At 37.6% G+C, this 18996-nt stretch overlaps 1 protein-coding gene across 2 annotated transcripts in view; it reads left to right on the plus strand.

The window, feature by feature from the left end:
• Positions 1–5477: 5477 nt before the first annotated feature.
• enpp1 (ectonucleotide pyrophosphatase/phosphodiesterase 1) overlaps positions 5478–18996 on the plus strand; it is a 34005-nt gene continuing 20486 nt past the window's right edge. The window contains exons 1-9 of one of the 2 annotated variants that reach the window (XM_035943639.2): positions 5478–5720; positions 12005–12077; positions 14411–14474; positions 15830–15927; positions 16010–16089; positions 17003–17122; positions 18335–18435; positions 18564–18629; positions 18724–18796. In XM_035943639.2, the coding sequence (XP_035799532.2) occupies positions 5586–5720; positions 12005–12077; positions 14411–14474; positions 15830–15927; positions 16010–16089; positions 17003–17122; positions 18335–18435; positions 18564–18629; positions 18724–18796 (810 nt within the window). In that variant the 5' untranslated portion in view covers positions 5478–5585. Of the gene's footprint in view, positions 5721–12004; positions 12078–14410; positions 14475–15829; positions 15928–16009; positions 16090–17002; positions 17123–18334; positions 18445–18563; positions 18630–18723; positions 18797–18996 lie in introns of both variants that reach the window. The other variant, XM_023299680.3, reaches the window with a different exon arrangement.

Raw genomic sequence — 18996 nt, forward strand, 5'->3', positions numbered from 1 at the left:
GGTGGTATATGTATATATAATTTAATTGTATTTAAAGTTTAACTCTATTAAACAGACAAAATATTGAATTAGATAATTCAACAAGATACATGTCATTATGAAATTAAATAAAAAATTTAAAATACAAATATTAAAAATTACAGATAAAATATTTTACATAATTAAACATTTAAAAAATAAAATTAAACAAGAAGAATATTAAACATTTAAAAAATGCAAAACATTTAATTAGATTATTAAACCTTTAAAAAGACAAAACATTTAATTAAAAAATTAAATGTTTAATTAGAAAATTACATCTTAAATTTCTTAAATCTTTTTAATAATGAAACTTTTTAAAAGTTTTATTGTATTAATTTTTTTCCTTTGATTTAATTGCTTTTTGTTATGTAGTTTATTTCTTTAATCGTCTTTTTCTGTCAAGATTTTAACCCCATCCTTAAAAATGAAATAAACCCTTAAATCACAATGAAAATACTTCTGTTGTCACAATCATGAGTTAGTCAGTTATTGAGTTTATCAATTCAACTTTATTTGTTTAGCACCTTTTACACAGATGACAAAACTAAACAAGCAAAGAGAAAAAAACTGTGCTAAAACTAGGATTAAAACTCAAAAACATTTATAAAAAAAAAAAAAACAAAAAACATTTAACATGGTAATAAAATATGTTGTGTCCAGGGGATGGAGGGAGTTTATTGAAGTCTTCTTGGGCTCACATGGGAAATCATTTAAAATATAAACTTGACATTCAGTCTAAGGAAACTGCAGAGCGACAGAAGAACCAACAATATCTCCTGTTTTCTCCTTTAATGAGTCGACTCTTCTTGTGTTTTCAGACCAAAGAACTACAGACTCTTCACAACCTGCTCAAACTCTTGGTACAGGACCTCACCACACGGGTCAAGAAGGTTTCCATCTCATTTCTACTCTGAAGCTCACCTTCTCAAACTGCTGACAAATGTTTCTACTGCTCTGAAGTCTGCTCTCCAGAACGTCCTAAAAACTCTCAAAGTCTCTTCTGCTGCAGGTTGCTTTGTAGAACTGTTGCAGAAAACCTCACTAAACCACATGGAGGGGCCTCAAGATAGTCGTCCAAATGAAACCATACAAAAACCAAACTAGCCCAACCCAAACACTAAAGTCTCCTGCAGCCTACCAGAGAACCTCTGAGAACAGAGAATCAGGACAGGAACTCTTACTTTCTGGACAACCAACGTTGGTTCTCAAACAAGAACACAGAATGTGTCTGACCAAAAACCTCTAAAGACTCACTACAGCCAAGATAAAGACACAACTCACCTGCACCAAACCCACTAATCACTGCACACACTAGCACCATGTGCTAACTGTGGCTAAAGAACCTCATTTACCAAGACAACTATCCAGTACAAAGCCCTAAAGCACACCAAGAAACACATTAAAGATGATTTTACTGCTGGAAGCTGCAAGCCAACGCCTAAAGAACAAATTAAAGCAACGGAGCCAAACCAGGTTCAGTGGTGAAGAGAAGCAGAGGAAATGTTTGTCTGCAGCTAAATAAAGCAGGAAGACACTGAGCTGCTCAGGTGTTCCTGATAACACCAAGCTGCTCAGGTGTTCCTGATAACACCAAGCAGCCACCTGGACAGCCAATAGGAACACAGCTTACTGGAAGTCCAGAGGGCTGGCTTAGTGAAGGAAATTTAATTTAAAGTTGAGGTAGAAAGTTAACAAAGAAAGTTGAAAACCACCTTCTGATACCTGAAATCTCTGAGTTTTCACACAAAGAACACCTGAACATGTCAAACTGGTTCCATAGTAGAACCATCATTGTAAAAACGTCATAGTATGGTGTGTTGCTCAAAAAACATTAGGACCCGGCTGTCAGGGGACAAACATGTAAGAAACATGAGAACAGAGAGAACCCAACCAGTAGGTCACAGTTTATCATCCCCCAGTCATCTCCTGAAGTCCATATGGTGAGAGACATCAGTATCTGGTTGTTCATTTACCAGAGGATGCTTATAATCATGCTGATGTGGTCTGTACTCTACAGTATTTTAGTGACTCAATAAATGTCTAAGTTGTTTTTTTAAAAATGCTTTTTAGTTTTTAATAAACATTTAAGAGCCTATATGTAATCAATAAATGGCCTTTGCCTATCTTAAGAAAAATTCACTCAGAACTCTATGTTAACAGTACTAAATAAATTAATAAATACATGCATACACACAAAAATAAGTTAATACATTAACTGTGTTAAGAGAAGATTTAGATTTTTAAAAAAGTTGTTTATGTTTTTGCAGAATCCAGTATTGCTCACTGGTTGGTCATTACATTTTATTAGTTTGATTTCACTGTTTAAAATGATGCCACCTCTTTTCAGACAGAACCTGTGACAATAAAACAATACAAAATGTTTAGTTCCATGTTAATAAAGCACTTAAAGCTTTAAGTATGGCTAAATGCTTTTTTCAAAATTAAATATATCACTCCTTAGGTGGTAGTGGCCCCAAGTTCAGTGAAGTTGGAAAGATATTCACAGATTCGGACTTCCAGCATCAATAACTCATTAGATATAGGTTGTCAAAACATAAACGGTGCCTCTTTCCCATTGTTGCAAGGTAGACAATGTGCTACAAGCCCAGTTTTATCAAAAGTAGCTGTCTTTCAAGCTACAGGAATAACATTGGTGTCTATGGAGTGAACAGGGTCCGTCTGCAATTTGCAAAACCGCTGCAACAGTAAAGAGAGACAAATATTCAATAACTTCACTCTTATACATTGTAGTGTCACTAAAATCACTGCAGCCTTCAACTGGCTCCTGTTGACAAAGTGTTTTAACAGAAATGTAAATGCTGTAATTTGATTCTTTTAATGAACCATGTAACTTGAATGGATGTGATGCTGGTGTGACCACATTGCACACGTCTGATGTTGCTCACAGTGGTCCAAGGAACGCTCAGGGAGTTTGTGTGTTTGCTCAGATTCATGAAAAATTACAGGGAACATTGGTCACCAGTCTCTCAGGGCTACACAGAGAGAGACAAACAAGCACATTCACACCTGCAGACAATTTAGAATCACCAGTTAACCTCAACATGTTTTAGACTGTGGGAAAAAGCCGGAGTACCCAGAGAAAACCCACGCATGCACAGGGAGAACATGGAAACTCCACGCAGAAAGATCCAAGGCCCAGGCCCAACCAGGGATCTTCTAGCTGCAAGGCGATTGTGCTAACCACCAAGCCACTGTGCAGTGGAAAATGGAAACTGAATTGAGGGGGAAACCTAAACCAAACTCTATAAAAATTCACAATTTAACTAAAGGGGAAAACCTACAAAAACTAATGCAGAACTAACTAAACTATCAGAAGGGGTATTCACAAGAATCAGGACTGAAACAAAGGGGAAAGGCAAGCTTGGGAAATCCAGGAGCTGATGGGAAACAAGGCAGGAACAACAGACTGAAGACAGACACGGGGCTGAAGAGAATCCAGGGGCAGAACTGAGTCCATGTGAGAAATTCCAGGGGGGGAAAAACTGAATCCAAGTGGGGATGTGCAATCTGGAGGGAAGCAGGAATTCAACAGTCTATGGGCAGGGAGTGAGTGAAGGAACGAGGTTTATATAGCTGGAGGTGTGCTTGGAAACAGATGAGTTGAATGGGCTATGACTATGACTTGGGACAAGATTTGTTTATCAGTAAGATAATGAGTAGAAGCATACAGCCAGATACACAGAGGTGATTTCAAAACAACAAGGTGAATGTCCTGTAGAGGCAAAGTCAGAGCCCAGACCTCAATGTAATTAAGAATGGCCAGACTAAAAAGGGCTCTTAACTTACAAATCCTGTGCAACCTGAGATCCCATTCAAAGAAGAATAGGGTCAAATTGCAATATTCAGATGTGCATGGATGAATGAGACCTATCCGCACAGGTTATGCTGTAATTACGATCAAAGATGCATTCACTACTACTGAAAATTGACTTGAAGGGCATGAATACTTATTTTATATTTCAGATTTTAGAAAGTCTTTTTTTTTTTTTGTTAATTCTTGTCCATAAATTGAATGAATTCAATGAAAGGGGACCACTTCCAAGACTGGATAGACATTTTTTATAGGAACTGCAACTTGGATCACAGCCAAATTCTATACATTTAGGAACAGTATCTAATTTAAAAAAATATATATATACACATTAGATGTGTATACCTAACTGCTAACTGCTTTCAAATGTTACATGTGGTTTCTTATGAAATTGTAGTAAGTTTTGTTCTTTGGTGGACAAAATAATGAATTTTTAAATGTCATCTAAGAATTTAAAATTTAAAAGTTTAGTGAATAGGCTTTAGCTTGGCAGGGAGGAGTCTGTTTTGTATATTTTAAAATGCAAACCATGAGAAACCATGAGAAATCTTAGTTCTGATATCTGCCCACCTTCACATTAATCTTCCCATATTGTGCCTCTTTTTAGCAAATTAGTGACGTTCTCATATGTTCCCAGAAACTAAGACTCAAGATGATAATGTTATGATGCCTGATCATGTCATCGACGCCATCACCATCAAAGTCAAAAGCAAACTCAAGAATCACCCTGAAAAGCCAAGTCAAAATCAACAAAGTAAACTTCAGTGAAGTCAGAACTACAAACATCGATCCCTATTTCAGAATGTGAAATTGTGATAATTCGGATTGTTATTGGTAATCAATGCAGTCTATGAAAACAACCGCTCTACTGATCTGTTACTTCTTAAAGTTCCTCGAGCACGTACTGAACTTGGTAAAACGGCTTCTTCTTTTGATACTCCAAGCTCATGGAACATCCTCCAACACTGTCTAAAAATTCATGTTCTTCCTTCTCTTTCAGACTTCAGAACTTTGATTTCTAACCATCGTGTTTCTCATTGCAACTGTTTTACCTGATTTTATTTTTATTTAATTAATTTTATTTATTTATTTTATTTTGTCTACCTTATCGTTGGTGAAAATATTGTTCACAGTGATTATTCTGTACTTGTTTTATTGTGCTGTGGTTTTAATGTGTCTGTAATCTCGACGGCATTGGAAATGAGGTAAACCTCGCTGTCCTTTCGAGAATAAATAAAGGTTTGAATGAATGAGAAAACCGTCCAGACATGCAGGGCACCCCCTCAGTCTGACCACATGATGGCGGCAACGCTCATTTTAGAGAACAAATTACAAGTTTACGTTACGGTTGTCAGTAACTGTATGGTTGTTAGTTTGTTCTTGTCTAACATATGGAAATTTGACAAACATTTCTGTGGCATGTTTAAACATAAATATCCGGAATATGATACAGCAACAGTTTCTGTTGCTTAAAAGTAGGTTATTTTCCAGTGAGACAGACCAGTGGAAAATAGGTCTAAAATAGCAGAGCGTTGAGGTCTGCTTTGTTCTAATGAGCCTCCCACTCTCAGGTCAAACACATGCGGCTGCTGCTGCTGCTTTGCAAACATGAAGACGTCAAAAAGGCGGTGCTACGTTGGAGCAGAGCAGAGCTGAGGGTCATATCCTATTCACCGCATATATTCCAGCCCCTGCTGGAAAACTCTGCCAGGAGGCTTTAGCGCTCAGCAGCATGGAAGTAACCAAAGGAGAGGACCGATCGGCCGAACAGGCGGCGTCTTTATTTGGGACACAAGAGCTGGAGAGTCAGAGGAGCAATGCTGGCCGTGGAAACAGAACGAAGACCCGCTTTAAGATCATTATTGGGGTACGTTCAGGAGCACTTAAACTTACACAACTGCCTCTCTGTCCAACCTGGACAGCACCTTTTGTCTTTAAACTTAACACTACAGCTACACTTGAAAAAAACTTCTTCCACTCTTCCACATTGTAACTAATTTATGTGTCAAGGTGCCATTTAACCGACAGAAGTTGGGTTTTACTGCACAATTGAAGATACATTATTCCTGTACAATTCTGCCCTTAATCTCAGTTGACTTCATAGAGTCCACCAAATACTGTTTGTATGTTTTGTATTCTGTCAGGCTGTACCACGCTATGACCAAAGTGTCCCATTAGATTGTCAAAAATAATGAGATTATAGTGACTGTTGCTGAAATTGCTATTCGGGTGAATTAAATAGTTAACCACCAGAAAAATAACCAGAAATTCTGATTATTGTTAAATACTGTCATGTTTTATTCATAAGAAAGTGAAAAATGCATTTGCTGGTTCCAGCCCAGCTTCTCAAATAAGAGGATCTGCTGGGTTTCCTGGTCAATATCAGAAACTTAATACCTTTTGGGTTTTGGACTTTAAGTCAAACAAATCAAAACAGACTGAGTAGTGACTTTACACACACACACACACACACACACACACACACACACACACACACACACACACACACACACACACACACACACACACACACATATATATATATAATCAGTCATCAGTAGGAATCTAAAACCTCAGCCTCAAGTCTGCATTTCTCCACTGTTTACTCTCACTGTCATTACTCACATCTGTCACACAGCTGAGTGTCAGTGCAGCCAGTGTGAACCTGGAAACTAAATGTTTTTCACTCAAATGCAAAGAGACAGAGGCCACAAATGTCTCTACAGGTAGACATGACCTAGAGTTATGCTAGTTTTGATCTAGAAGTGTAAAGTTTCACCTTGAAGTCTTGTGCAGTTAGACAGAGGGAAGAAGGAGGGGATTCCAGGCACCTTTTTTTGCAGTGCTCTTTCAAATGTTTCTTTCAGATGTTTGAGGGGTTACAGGGGAAAGGCACCAGAAATAAATAACGCTGTGTTTCACTGGTTATAGTTTGGTTTATGTATAGTTGTTAGTGAATTTTCTTAAGTGTGACTAATGGATCAATTGACAATGGCATCTTGGCACGCTGCTGGGGTCATAGTTTTAATCTCCTTTGTATATACCTATAGCACAATAAGATTATTTGAGAGAAACCCACCATATATCAATTTTGGTGATAATTCCTGCTGCCATTGTATTTAAATTTGTCAAAAATTTGACTAATCACCACTATGTATGTTATGATCTGGAATCTGATTATACATTTCAATGAGTCTTTGTATTCCTCAGGATTTTATATTTGTCACAGAATGAAAGTCGCAGAAAACAACAATGACTTTTGCTATTCATATTTCGTTGTGGCACTGAGACTAACCACACGGCTTCCTCTTGGAGGCTGCATTTGGAATACATTTCAGGCTTTACATGACGACTAAAACCACAATTACCGTAACAATGAAAAGAAATATGGCATTATGAAGTGCCATTATGCTTTAATGGTCAGGGCTATATCAGAAAAAGACAGAAATTTATGTATTTGACCAAATTTCAAGTAAGGAATTGAAAATGTATGGAATGTGTGTCACCTATGTCATCACTGAAATTTAAACTGTTGCCTCTGGATTCCCTTTGAGCAAGCAGTCAGTGATGGTGGGAACATATGTATAGCTTCTTCAAAATATCCGCCCATTGCTTTGATTACTGCTTTGCACACTCTTGACATGAGCTTCATGAGGTAGTCGCCTTAAATGGTTTTCCATCAATCTTGAAGGAGTTCCCAGAGATGCTGAGCACTTGTTGGCCCTTTTGCCTTCACTCTGTGGTCCATCTCATCCTAAACCATGTGGATTGGGTTTAGGTCAGGTGGCTGTGGAGGTCAGGTCATCTGACGCAGCACTCCATCACTCTCCTTCTTGGTCAAATAGTCCTTACACAGCTTGGAGGTGTGTTTGGGGTCATTGTCCTGTTGAAAAATATATGATGGTCCAACTAAACAGAAACCGAATGGGATGGCATGTCACTACAGGATGCTGTGGTAGACATGCTGGTTCAGTGTGCCTTCAATTTTGAATAAATCCCCAACAGTGTCACCAGCAAAGCACCCCCACACCATCATACCTCCTCCTCCATGCTTCACGGTGGGAACCATGCATGTAGAGACCATACATTCACCTTTTCTGCGTTGCACAAAGACACGGCAGGCGGAACCAAAGATCTGAAATTTGGACTCATCAGACCAAAGCACAGATTTCCACTGGTCTAATGTCAATTCCTTGTGTTTCTTGACCCAAACAAATCTCTTCTGCTTGTTGCTTTTCCTTAGTAGTGGTTTCTTAGCAGCTATTTGACCATAAAGGCCTGATTGGTGCAGTCTCCTCTGAACAGCTGATATAGAGATGTGTCTGCTACTAGAACTCTGTGTGAAATTTATCTGGGCTCTAATCTGAGGTGCTGTTAATTTGCGATTTCTGAGGCTGGTGACTCAGATGAACTTATCCTCAGCAGCAGTGGTGACTCTTGGTCTTCCTTTCCTGGGCCAGACCTCATGTGAACAAGTTTTGCCATAGCGCTTGATGGTTTTTGCAACTGCACTTGGGGATACATTCAAAGTTCTTGAAAATTTCTGGACTAACTGACCTTCAGTTCTTCAAGTAATGATGGACTTTCATTTCTCTTTACTTAGCTGATTGGTTCTTGCCATAATATGGATTCTAACAAGTGTCAAAGAGGGCTGTCAACTGTGTACCAACCTGACTTCCGCACAACACAACTGATGGTTCCAACCCTATTAAAAAGGCAAGAAATTCCACAAATGAACCTTGACAAGGCACACCTGTGAAGTGAAAACCATTTCAGGTGATTACCTCATGAAGCTCACTGAGAGAATGCCAAGAGTGTGCAAAGCAGTAATCAAAGCAAAGGGTGGTTATTTTGAAGAATCTAAAATATAAAACATGTTGTGACTTATTACACACTTTTTGTTTACTACGTAATTCCATATGTGTTCATTCATGGTTTAGATGCCTTCAATGAGAATCTACAATGTAAATAGTCATGAAAATGAAGAAAAAACATTAAATTAGAAGGTGTGTCCAGACTTGTGACTGGTAGTGTGTGTGTGTGTGTGTGTGTGTGTGTGTGTGTGTGTGTGTGTGTGTGTGTGTGTGTGTGTGTGTGTGTGTGTGTGTGTGTGTGTGTGTATATATATATATATATATATATATATATATATATATATATATATATATATATATATAAATGTGTTTTGGACTTAGACTTCTAGACTAGTATTTTTCCACCAGACAGAGTGTTTACTTTGAAAACCCACAAAGACCACGTCTTAAGGCTTTCCCAAGAAGCCCATGCAGGTTTTCTGTCTCCTCACCTATAGCTGGAGATAATAATTGCACATACCCAGACACTGTGCACACATAGCAGCATATTTTCATTGTTCGTTATTGTCTAGGAATTCCAAGTTGCTTTTGTGAATCACATGAAAACTTGTGGTTGATGATTCACACTATTCAGCTTTTTAACCTTAACTGCAAACTACTATGGCTTTGTAGCTTTGGTTTAGTTTTGTTTCAGAACATGTAAAGATTTCACTCACAACTTAATTCGTTGTGAGTCCATCTCTGTGGTACAACCAGCGAAATTTTGTTGGATTTGTGTGTTATTGCGCTTTATATCATGTATTTCTCATAAGGACGAAACTAAACTAAAATAAATCTGCAATGGTGAAGCTTGTGTTGTGATGAGATCCATTTACAGTTGCAGCTTATATCTGAAATAAACTGTGGTGAGATCAAAATTTAAGGAGTCACATTGCAAAAGTTTATTGAACCATCGAATGTTTAAATATGGTCATCTACCTTAAATCAAGGTTTCAGGCTAACTGTTGGGCTTCATGATAAGTAAATGGCCATGATTACCACTTGAGGCCTGAATTGGTTCGTGGAGGAGGAATGACAGCACAGCTGAACACCTCTAACTTCTTGGATCGTCTCTGTGTTCTACTTCTTTGAAATGCCTGTCTAGCTACAAACCCTTTGAGCCCAGTGTGCTGCTGTCCCTGGGCAGATACTGCATGAGCTGCTGTTGCAAAAAAGCAGCTAGGTCTTCATACTTCATTGGCTTTTGTATTGCCGAGAGACCAACATTTTGACAGTGAGAGACTGTGCATGAGGGAATTTTAAAAATGAACTCAACAAAAAAAAAAAAAAAATGCAAAGAGAATACATAATGGTCTCTCTTTACACATCACATCTTGAAAAACGATTCAAGTCACAAAAACAGAATAATGAATCACAGATAAAAGATAGATGAATTAACACATCAGAATGACTAAAAGTGCCTGATTAGCAGCTCTGTGAGGTTGTACTTTGACACAGTTGTGCTTTGGACTAAATGCTAAAGTCAGCATGCTAGCATGTTCATTATGCAAATGCTAACATATGGTGTTTTAGAGGTAATGTATACCATATATAGCAGCTTAGTTTAGCATATTGGTATTGTATTTGGCAACAGGCATGACAAAGAGCAGCTGCGGCAAATGTGATTGAATTATGGACTACAAATGTCAACTTCAAGTTGACAGCAGAGGAAAAGAGAGGAGATCACCAAAATCTTGAGAATTCATTCTTTCATTACAGAAGAAAACACAAAACTTTGAGCCATTTAAAATCATTTTAAATGAAAACTCTGACCTTCTATTAGTTTTGAGAAAAAAATCGGGGGAAAGGAGTCAGTGGGACTCCTCCGGACAATGTGGATATACTAGAATGTATCAAATTTCATGTTAATCCATTCATTGCTGGTTGAAACATAATTACTGAAGTCATTACAACTCTGGAGATCATGAGAAAAAATTCTGTACAGAATTCATGGCAGTCCATCTAAAATTTATCGAGATGTTTCTGTGTTAAAAGAACTGAAGTGGTGAACCAAACAACCAACATTATCTTCTCTTGAGCCAGTGGTTTAAGTGTAAAAGTGCAGTACAGTGCAGCGTGCGCTGAATTGTATCTACTGGGGGAAGTGATTTATGAGTTCTCTCAAGGATCCAGAGGCCTATTACAGTTTGTTTATATTATGGTTGAAAAGACATTTATCTGACATTAAACAGTGGAGTGCCAGCAGAATAAGCATGAAACTGAAAATTTCACCACACTAACATTCAAATATGCTGACATTCTATGTATTATTTTCATTTTTTTAATTAAGAATTTTGAAGATAGTAACAGTCAAGGGTGTGACTCAAAATTCTGGGCTCCATCTATAATTAATCTCTATGGTCCCTTCCTCTCTTTATCTTTATCTCTAATACATTTAACAAGTAGAAAACAGTTTTACAAAGAATTAAACCAACAACTTCACACATTTACATGTTATGGTTATCAGAGAAGTCACTACAGACACCCTAAGGCAGTCTATCACCGAACCACAGACAACAAAGCTCACACACATTCACACTTATGAACAATTTAGAGTCACCAATTAACCTGCACCCAGTGAGAACCCACACAGGCAAAGGGAGAACACTCCGCACAGAAAGATTTGAACCCAGGCCCTTTTAGCTGTGAGGCAACATTGCTAACCACTGCACCGCCATGCCGCCCTTCCCAAGCCAAAATTCAAAGCTAAAATGTATTGTAATGTCTTTTTAAGAAAATTGTCTTGTTTGGATGGACAAAAAAAGTAAATGTAATCCTCTCCTTTGTTTTAACTGACATCTGTGGTATTGGAGCCATGATTCATGTTAATCCACTTGGTGCAACAGCTTTTTTTTTAGTGCAGAATTGGCAGATTTAGTCTGATTCTGGTGTGTGTTCTGCAAACTACAGACTGATTCCGTAATATTTTCCTCAGAATTGAGTGATTCGATATTTCTTTTCCTCCGCTTGATCGAGAAAAAGCAATTATGGCAGACTACAACAGTTTTCTTTCTTTCTTTTTTTAGTGTTTCTTCACACCAGAAGTTGGCATTTTGACTAAAAATAGTTTGACGGCATGTCTGTGATTGTTTTTTTTTTTAAAAATCTAATTATCGGCCCTCCATCCATTGCAGATGAGTCAATCCTGTTCCCCCACCCCTTGATTTTGTAGTGCATGGGGTTTCTTTTGTACTCACTAGAAGCTAGAGTTTGAAATTAACATCATCAGTCATGTTTGACAGTGACATGTGATTAATGTTTTTAACATACATCCAAACATTTGTTCTATGAATTTTAGGTTCTGCTGCTGGGCTTATTGGTGGTCATCCTGGCTGCGGTGCTCTCTGTGAGAAAAAGCAATAATCAGAAAGGTAATCTTCCCTCTTAATAAACCTACATTCAACTAACCGACATTTCACTATAAATTTTAAAACACTACTTTTTAAAATTGTCTTTCCACACCTTGTATGTGCCCATTACCAAGTGCTAGTTGAAGAAGGAACAGGAGTTCTTCAAAGCATAATAGAATTTTATTATTCAGGAAGCCAATAAACTTATTATAGTAGACATAGTGTATTATGGTTCCTTGGTGGCCTATAGGGAATTTAGGGTGCTGTCCATTTCCTTCAGGTTGAGACTTTTAATGAAGATCATTCGTTCATTCACTGTCATCCCTCTGCACTACAAATTACTAATCAAAAGTGCTTGTGGAGGATCTTGAAGACAAAGTAATGTTTACATCACTGTTTCGTACCAAACTATCCATGAGGTCTCTTTAAAGAATGACTCTAGTATTAGTTGTGGATCCTTACCGCAATTCATTTCAGGTTAGTGTCCAGACAAAATTATCCTGTCAGTTTTTTTTTCCATGAATAATCACCTAAAAATGGATACATATAGCAGCTTAAAGTAGGAAATCTGTTAAATGCTGCTGTTGGAAATGTGAAAAATAGGGAAAGAAACCCTAGTGCTTCACATAAAGCTAGATTTAATTGACAATAATTTTACAGTAATTGTCGCAGTATTACTATTCCATATACAGGTGTCAACATGTTTACTTTCACTTTTGCTCACATTTAAATATAAGTAGTAGCACATTGATTCTTTATCTGAATGAGCTTTGTTTAAGTCAGAGTTTTCACTCAGTGGTCAGTAAAGTGCTTTGGCTGCAACAGTGTGAGACAGTCTAACTTTACATTTATTCGGTGAAGACTTGTTTGGTAAGGTTGTCAGTAGGCAAAATAACAATCACAGGTGCATACTGCTATTGTGAGAATATAAACCTGCTGTTTGGGTTACCGAAAGTGTAGAGTCTCCTAACATTCCACTTTAGATCCTTCAGAAAATCGAAGCTGGGAGTATTTAGAGAAGCAGTGAAGGAGAGTCTAGTTTCCAGCTAGCCAGTGAAAAAGAAAAATAAGTGAATGTTAACCCCTGAGACTGTGTATGATATGGTCACAGAATATGTTTCTGTCAGTTTGGTGCGAACTGGCATTTGGCCAATTGTTGCAATGCATGTTGTAAACACACTTTACAGTGGGAAGGGAAATGTTTTCTGCAGCTGTAGATTCCCTCTGGTTAGACGTGGGCAGCAGTGTCAGTGTGTTCTTTGTTTCAAACTGCCATGCTAAAACACCCCTCTTCCAATTTGAGGGCAGCGGTTGTGACTTGCAGCTGCCCTTAGCTTGGGTGGGGTGCTTTCTGTGCTGTGGCATTTCCTTTTAACTTATATTCCTTACACAACTAAGATGAAAGCCATATGGAAAGAATACATTTTGACTTTTCACTGACCCAGACTGTTATTTAGGAGCCATTCACATCTGTGCTTTTTCTACATCTTTAGAGCTGCTTTCTTGGTGAGGCCTTTGAAAACAGATTAAAAGAATTAAAAATAACTCAGGACTCCATTTTTTCCTAGTGGCTGACAGTGTCTAATGCAAAATGCTGATAGCAGGTTTTCTGGTGGATTACAGACCACAGAACATTCACATGTTCTGTCCAAACCACACTGTTGGCCCAAAGAGGCAGTGAGAAAGAGCTTTCTAGCCAACATGACTCCTGTGTCACATGTCCAGGCAGCAGCAGACTTGACAGATGTGTTGGGGTGGGGATGTGGGGGAGTTGCTTCCAAAGTAAAAGAGGAGGTTCAAAACTGTCTGGCTGAGTTCATATTGTCACATTTGTGTTATGTTTTGTATTTGCCTTTGTGAACTGTTACAGCTTTTGGAGATTTATTCTTAGTAAAGTTTTGCTCTTCTTTCTCTCCAAAAAACACTGGAAAGATTTTGCTTCTCTATTTGTCTTGTGAATGACAGCATCACTTTACTGTTGATTTGCGCACTTTCACTTCCTCAGAGATGGCGGTTAAATGACTCAACAATCCCATTTAATGGTACATTTGCTGGATTCTTTGATTTAGCTGCCAGCATTGTCAGTGAAAATTTTAGCAAACTAAATAATCACTAGCTTGATGATGGATGCAGCCTTTTTGAATGTTAAACTCTTAATTAAGAATACCTCTAAGTGTTTACATGAATCAACCTTAACTTTTAAACATTATACAAATATATAGTATTTATTTTCCAAAATAAGTCTGGTTGGTTTGCCTGTAAGTTTAGTTATTTATTTAATTTACTGACCGAAAAATAGTCTTTATTAACTAGAAACATGGCTTTTTAAAAAACTGATCTGTCTCCTTTTTAAGCAGAAGGGGTGCTCTGGTTACAGACGACCTCTGAGGAAATTGAACAGCCACAGTGTCCACCCAGGTAATGAAATTCTCGCTCTCCTTTTTTTAAATTTTTTTTTTCTACTGCTGTATTGTTAGAATGCATTAACATGCAATTAAAAATAATATGTCTCAAATCTTAGCTGCCCTTGGTTTGGCTTCTCTCCTCTAATATCTTTCCACAAGTTTCAAAGCTGAGAATGAAACTATTTTCTGTCTCTGTCTCACAGTTCATTTTAGCCTGTTCATCTTTGTTTTGTTTTAGAGGTATGTAATAACGTAAACACATGGCTTGTTTTTTTCCTGTGGTGTCATCTTTTTCCCTATGGGGACTATGCTAATGAGTCTGAGCACTCTAAGTAAGTAGACGTGTTTGTGAGTTGTGAGTGTGGGTGGCTTCATGAAAGCATGATCACATGGTAAGGGAGTAACCCCAGACAGACTCATCAGACTATGAAAAGAAAATCTGTGGTTCCAAATGGAGCTATTTTTGCATTGAAATTCTCGTTAAATTCATGAAAGTTGCCTTTATTTGTTTTTTTCTCAAATTAACTCAGTCTGTTGGGTTTGTTTATTTTGTTTCTGGTGTTGAACCACATCTTTGCTTGTTAAGTGTTGTTTGGTCTTTACACTTGTTTGGACAATGCTGATTGCAAACATTTTTTTCTGTGTTAAATTCTTGACTATGCAGAACTAAGGTACTTAAATCTTGAATACAAAGAAGAAGGAAAATAGAAAAGCAAATGTTTGTAAATGTAAATTGTGCACAGTTTTAGCATTTTTGAAGGCTGCATTTTCAAGTTGAAATTCCATTATGTATTAATTCATTAATCTGTTGTCAAATTTAGTATTTTTTGGTTTGTGTCATTTTCAAACATGGCTTTAATTTTACCTATTCATTATAGTACGATATATGAACTTAGAAATTCTGTTATTATTTCTTTTATTCAATGTATAACATCGTTCGATGACATAATTAGTAAATTTTATATGTAACTGCAATATTTTGATAACTGTACAACAAATCACAGATCATGATGCAATAACCTGTAACTCTCCTGGACATTCTATAATTATATACTCCCAGGGAGGTGGCCATGCATCACTTCAAAGAACAGAGGAATGTGAAGAGATTTACTCCTCTCATTCTTTGATTTGAATTCTGTTCCTGCTTTGTGTGACTGTGATTTGACTCTCTTTCCCCTCTTGGTAGCTCAGTCAAAAAGTTGCTTTGTGTTACCTCTACAAAGAGCTACTGTACACCACTTCCGCTACATCATTGGTGCCATAGATATCTGTGTCGCCCACTGAGCAATTAGTTCACTTTCAATTCACAAGCCCACCTCATTGTCCCCTTAAGGAACTTATATTCATCAGGTGCCTTTTCCTGCTCAGTTTTTCCAGGCCTCCTCTGATCCTGGTGTCCTTGGACGGTTTCCGAGCAGAGTATCTGAAAGATCACAGGAGCCACTTGTCTATCATCAACAAGTTGCGTAAGTCACCCACATGATTGACCCTGCAGCTCTTCAAGGTTTTCTGAGCATCATGGTGTGGCTGAACATGACTGTGTTCCAGGAAACATCGGAACAACAGCACCATACATCAGACCTGTTTATCCCACAAAGACCTTCCCTAACCACTACAGCATTGTTACTGTAAGTCTTTTGTGGTCATTTCAAGTTTTTCGGGCTTGTTTTGTCAATAATAGAAGTATGAATGTACCAATACAACAATGTTAAAGAGCAGTCTTATATGGATTGGCCAATATGTATTTGTATTATATGTTATCTATGATATTAATTTATTTGTATTTGAGGTTTATATTGAGGCCACAGCGCATAAATATCTTTTTACTGTTGTTGGTTGAAGTTCTTCTGAAAGATGAAATGATACATCTTGCAGTATTGTTTAATATTTTCTGTTATATTTCATGTATAACAGAAGCATTAAGCATGACAGATTTATTGTAAGAGGTTACAGACTAAAAAGGTTGGGAAGTCCTGATTTAATCTTTAGAAATACATTGTTTTTTCATAGGCTTATATTTTAATTTAAAACATTAACCTGGAAATAATTAATAACTTTAGCTGTCAATTAAATGTTGCACATTACAAAGTCTGAAATTTTCCCCTGACTGGCAGTCAATTCGGAGGATAAAACTGCATATCATTTGAAAAGAAAGTGACTCATAGTCCAAAGCACAATGGTTAAGTACATGTTACTCTCCAAAGCTCTGTGCTGTTACTGTACCACAGTTTAACAATGGACTTCTGGGCTTTTCCCTGAAATTACACTTAATATTTCTTCACAATAGTTGAAAGGTACTGTGCTTCTGAGGTCTAATGGTATACATGTGTTTGAAAACAACTACAGCAAAGCTGAGGGCCTTACAACGTAAATTCCACCTCAGTTGGTTGACAACAAACCCTGCAATTACAGTAAACTGCTGTGGGTGCTGGTAAATTTTCAGTTAGAGAGATCGGAGAGAGGAGATAATTGCTTTAAATTCCTGCAACCACAGTATCAAAATGACTCACCAAGACTGTGTTTCATCTCTGATACCTAAAGGGTCTTTATCCTGAGTCTCACGGGATTGTGGACAACAAGATGTATGATGTGACCCGAGATGCTTTTTTCAGCTTGAAAACTGATGAGAAATTCAACCCAAAATGGTACCAAGGGGAACCAGTAAGTGAATCAGTGCAACCATGATATTTTGTGTTAATTCAGTTCAGTAAATGCTGCTCTTGGCCAAAAGTAAATCCTAGTAAAGTTCTTTTTTCTTTCTTTCTTTCTTTTTTTTTAAAACCATATCAGGGAAATTCAGTTTTTGTTGGGCAATGTCTCTAAAGAATAGTTCTGTGCAAGTTGTTTGATAACGATTCCTTCACACATCTGGGAGTCTGAGCCTGACAGTATTGTTCACTTGCTTGCAAAATTTAACACACCCTGATCTGTGGAAAACCACAATCAAGAGTCTTCTGTAAAAATTGGGACGAATCATGCCCAGATCAAGCTGTAATTTGTTTTCCGTGAACGGCACAAGACAGTCAGCAAAGTTCATTGCTGAGAATCAGCTCTTAGTGTAACGTGCTTCTTGATGTCATTTTGGATTCAGCTCGTGCTACATGACAGCTTGTGAGAGCTCAGAGCTGTGAGTTGTGCTTGTTTATATGCCTTGTGGTTTTCATTTCAATGGGAAGTCTCTGAAATCTCATTTGTCAACTGTGACAAAAGTTTACCATTCAGCAGCCATAGAATTTTCCAGGACAAAAGGAGAGATGGATGACCCCCGTCGAGTGATAAATTCTTCAAGAGTAAATTCTTTCCTAATGACTTTTGAACCAATATAGCAAAGTGCATCTGCCAAAGTATGTTTATGTGCCCTGCTTCATATGCCCTGCACATCTACCAGCAGATCGGTCTAATAGGTATTGAGTTCGAATAAAGAACATGTTAGATTTGCATCAGACCCGACTGGCCTGTGAGAGATTATGCTTTCATCCTAATGGACTAAACATGCTGCAATGATGTACTGAGATAAGAGTTAGGTGCTACTACAACTCACTCTGTCTGAATTAGGCATGAATCTAGACATTCACTTTTCTCTTGTGCTGTTTCTTTTCCTTTCCTTCATTTCATATAAGGTACTTTCTAATTATTTTACCTCATTTAATTTTTTTACCTTTAATTTTCTTCCCTACTCTTTTCTTTTTCTCCATTTCCTCGTCTTTCCTTTCTTATTCTTTTGCCTCTTTTCATTTCCTCGCATTTCTTTGCCTTCTGTCTTATATCCATTCCTATCCTTTGTTTTCTTTCTGTTCTCTCCATTTCCTTCCTCTCTACTCTTTTCTTATTCTTCTTTTCCCTCACTTCCCTCTTTACTTCTCCTCTGCTCAGATCTGGGTCACTGCTATGCGTCAGAAACTGAAAACAGCTACTTTCTTCTGGCCTGGCTCTGATGTAGCCATCAATGGCACCTTCCCGAATTTCTACATGAAGTATGATCAGTAAGAGTGATGCCATTATTTTACATACTTTTGAATTCATGCCTGTGAATTTTAGATTTTATTGTATAATGCGGTGATGTATTGATGTCCTCATTATATGAAGCCTCTTTTCTGCACAGGAATATTCCATTTGAGAACAGACTGTCAGCATTGTTTGAGTGGCTAAGTTTACCTCAAGGAGAAAGGTATCGCATGTTCTTAATTACATCACAAGGATTATATTGTGAAGTTCCACTGAGAAACTGTGAACATCATGCTTACTTGTTTTTGTAATTTTAGAGCTGACTTTTACACTTTGTACCTGGATGAACCTGACACATCAGGGCATCATCACGGGCCAGGAAGTAGTCAGGTCAGTTATTCACTAAACCTGCGGTAAAAAGCTGGTGATTATTTACTTAAAAGAAAAAACTACCAAGGTAAAAAACAAGGAAAATAATGAGAGCAGGGGTTGAAGTTTGCTAACATGAAGATGGTTTAGTATACATCCTGTAACCTATAGTTGTGGAACTGTGTGACACACACCGATCAGCCACAACATTATGACCACTG

The sequence above is a fragment of the Amphiprion ocellaris genome, chromosome 12, assembly GCF_022539595.1.
Source record: "Amphiprion ocellaris isolate individual 3 ecotype Okinawa chromosome 12, ASM2253959v1, whole genome shotgun sequence".
NCBI lineage: Eukaryota > Metazoa > Chordata > Actinopteri > Pomacentridae > Amphiprion > Amphiprion ocellaris.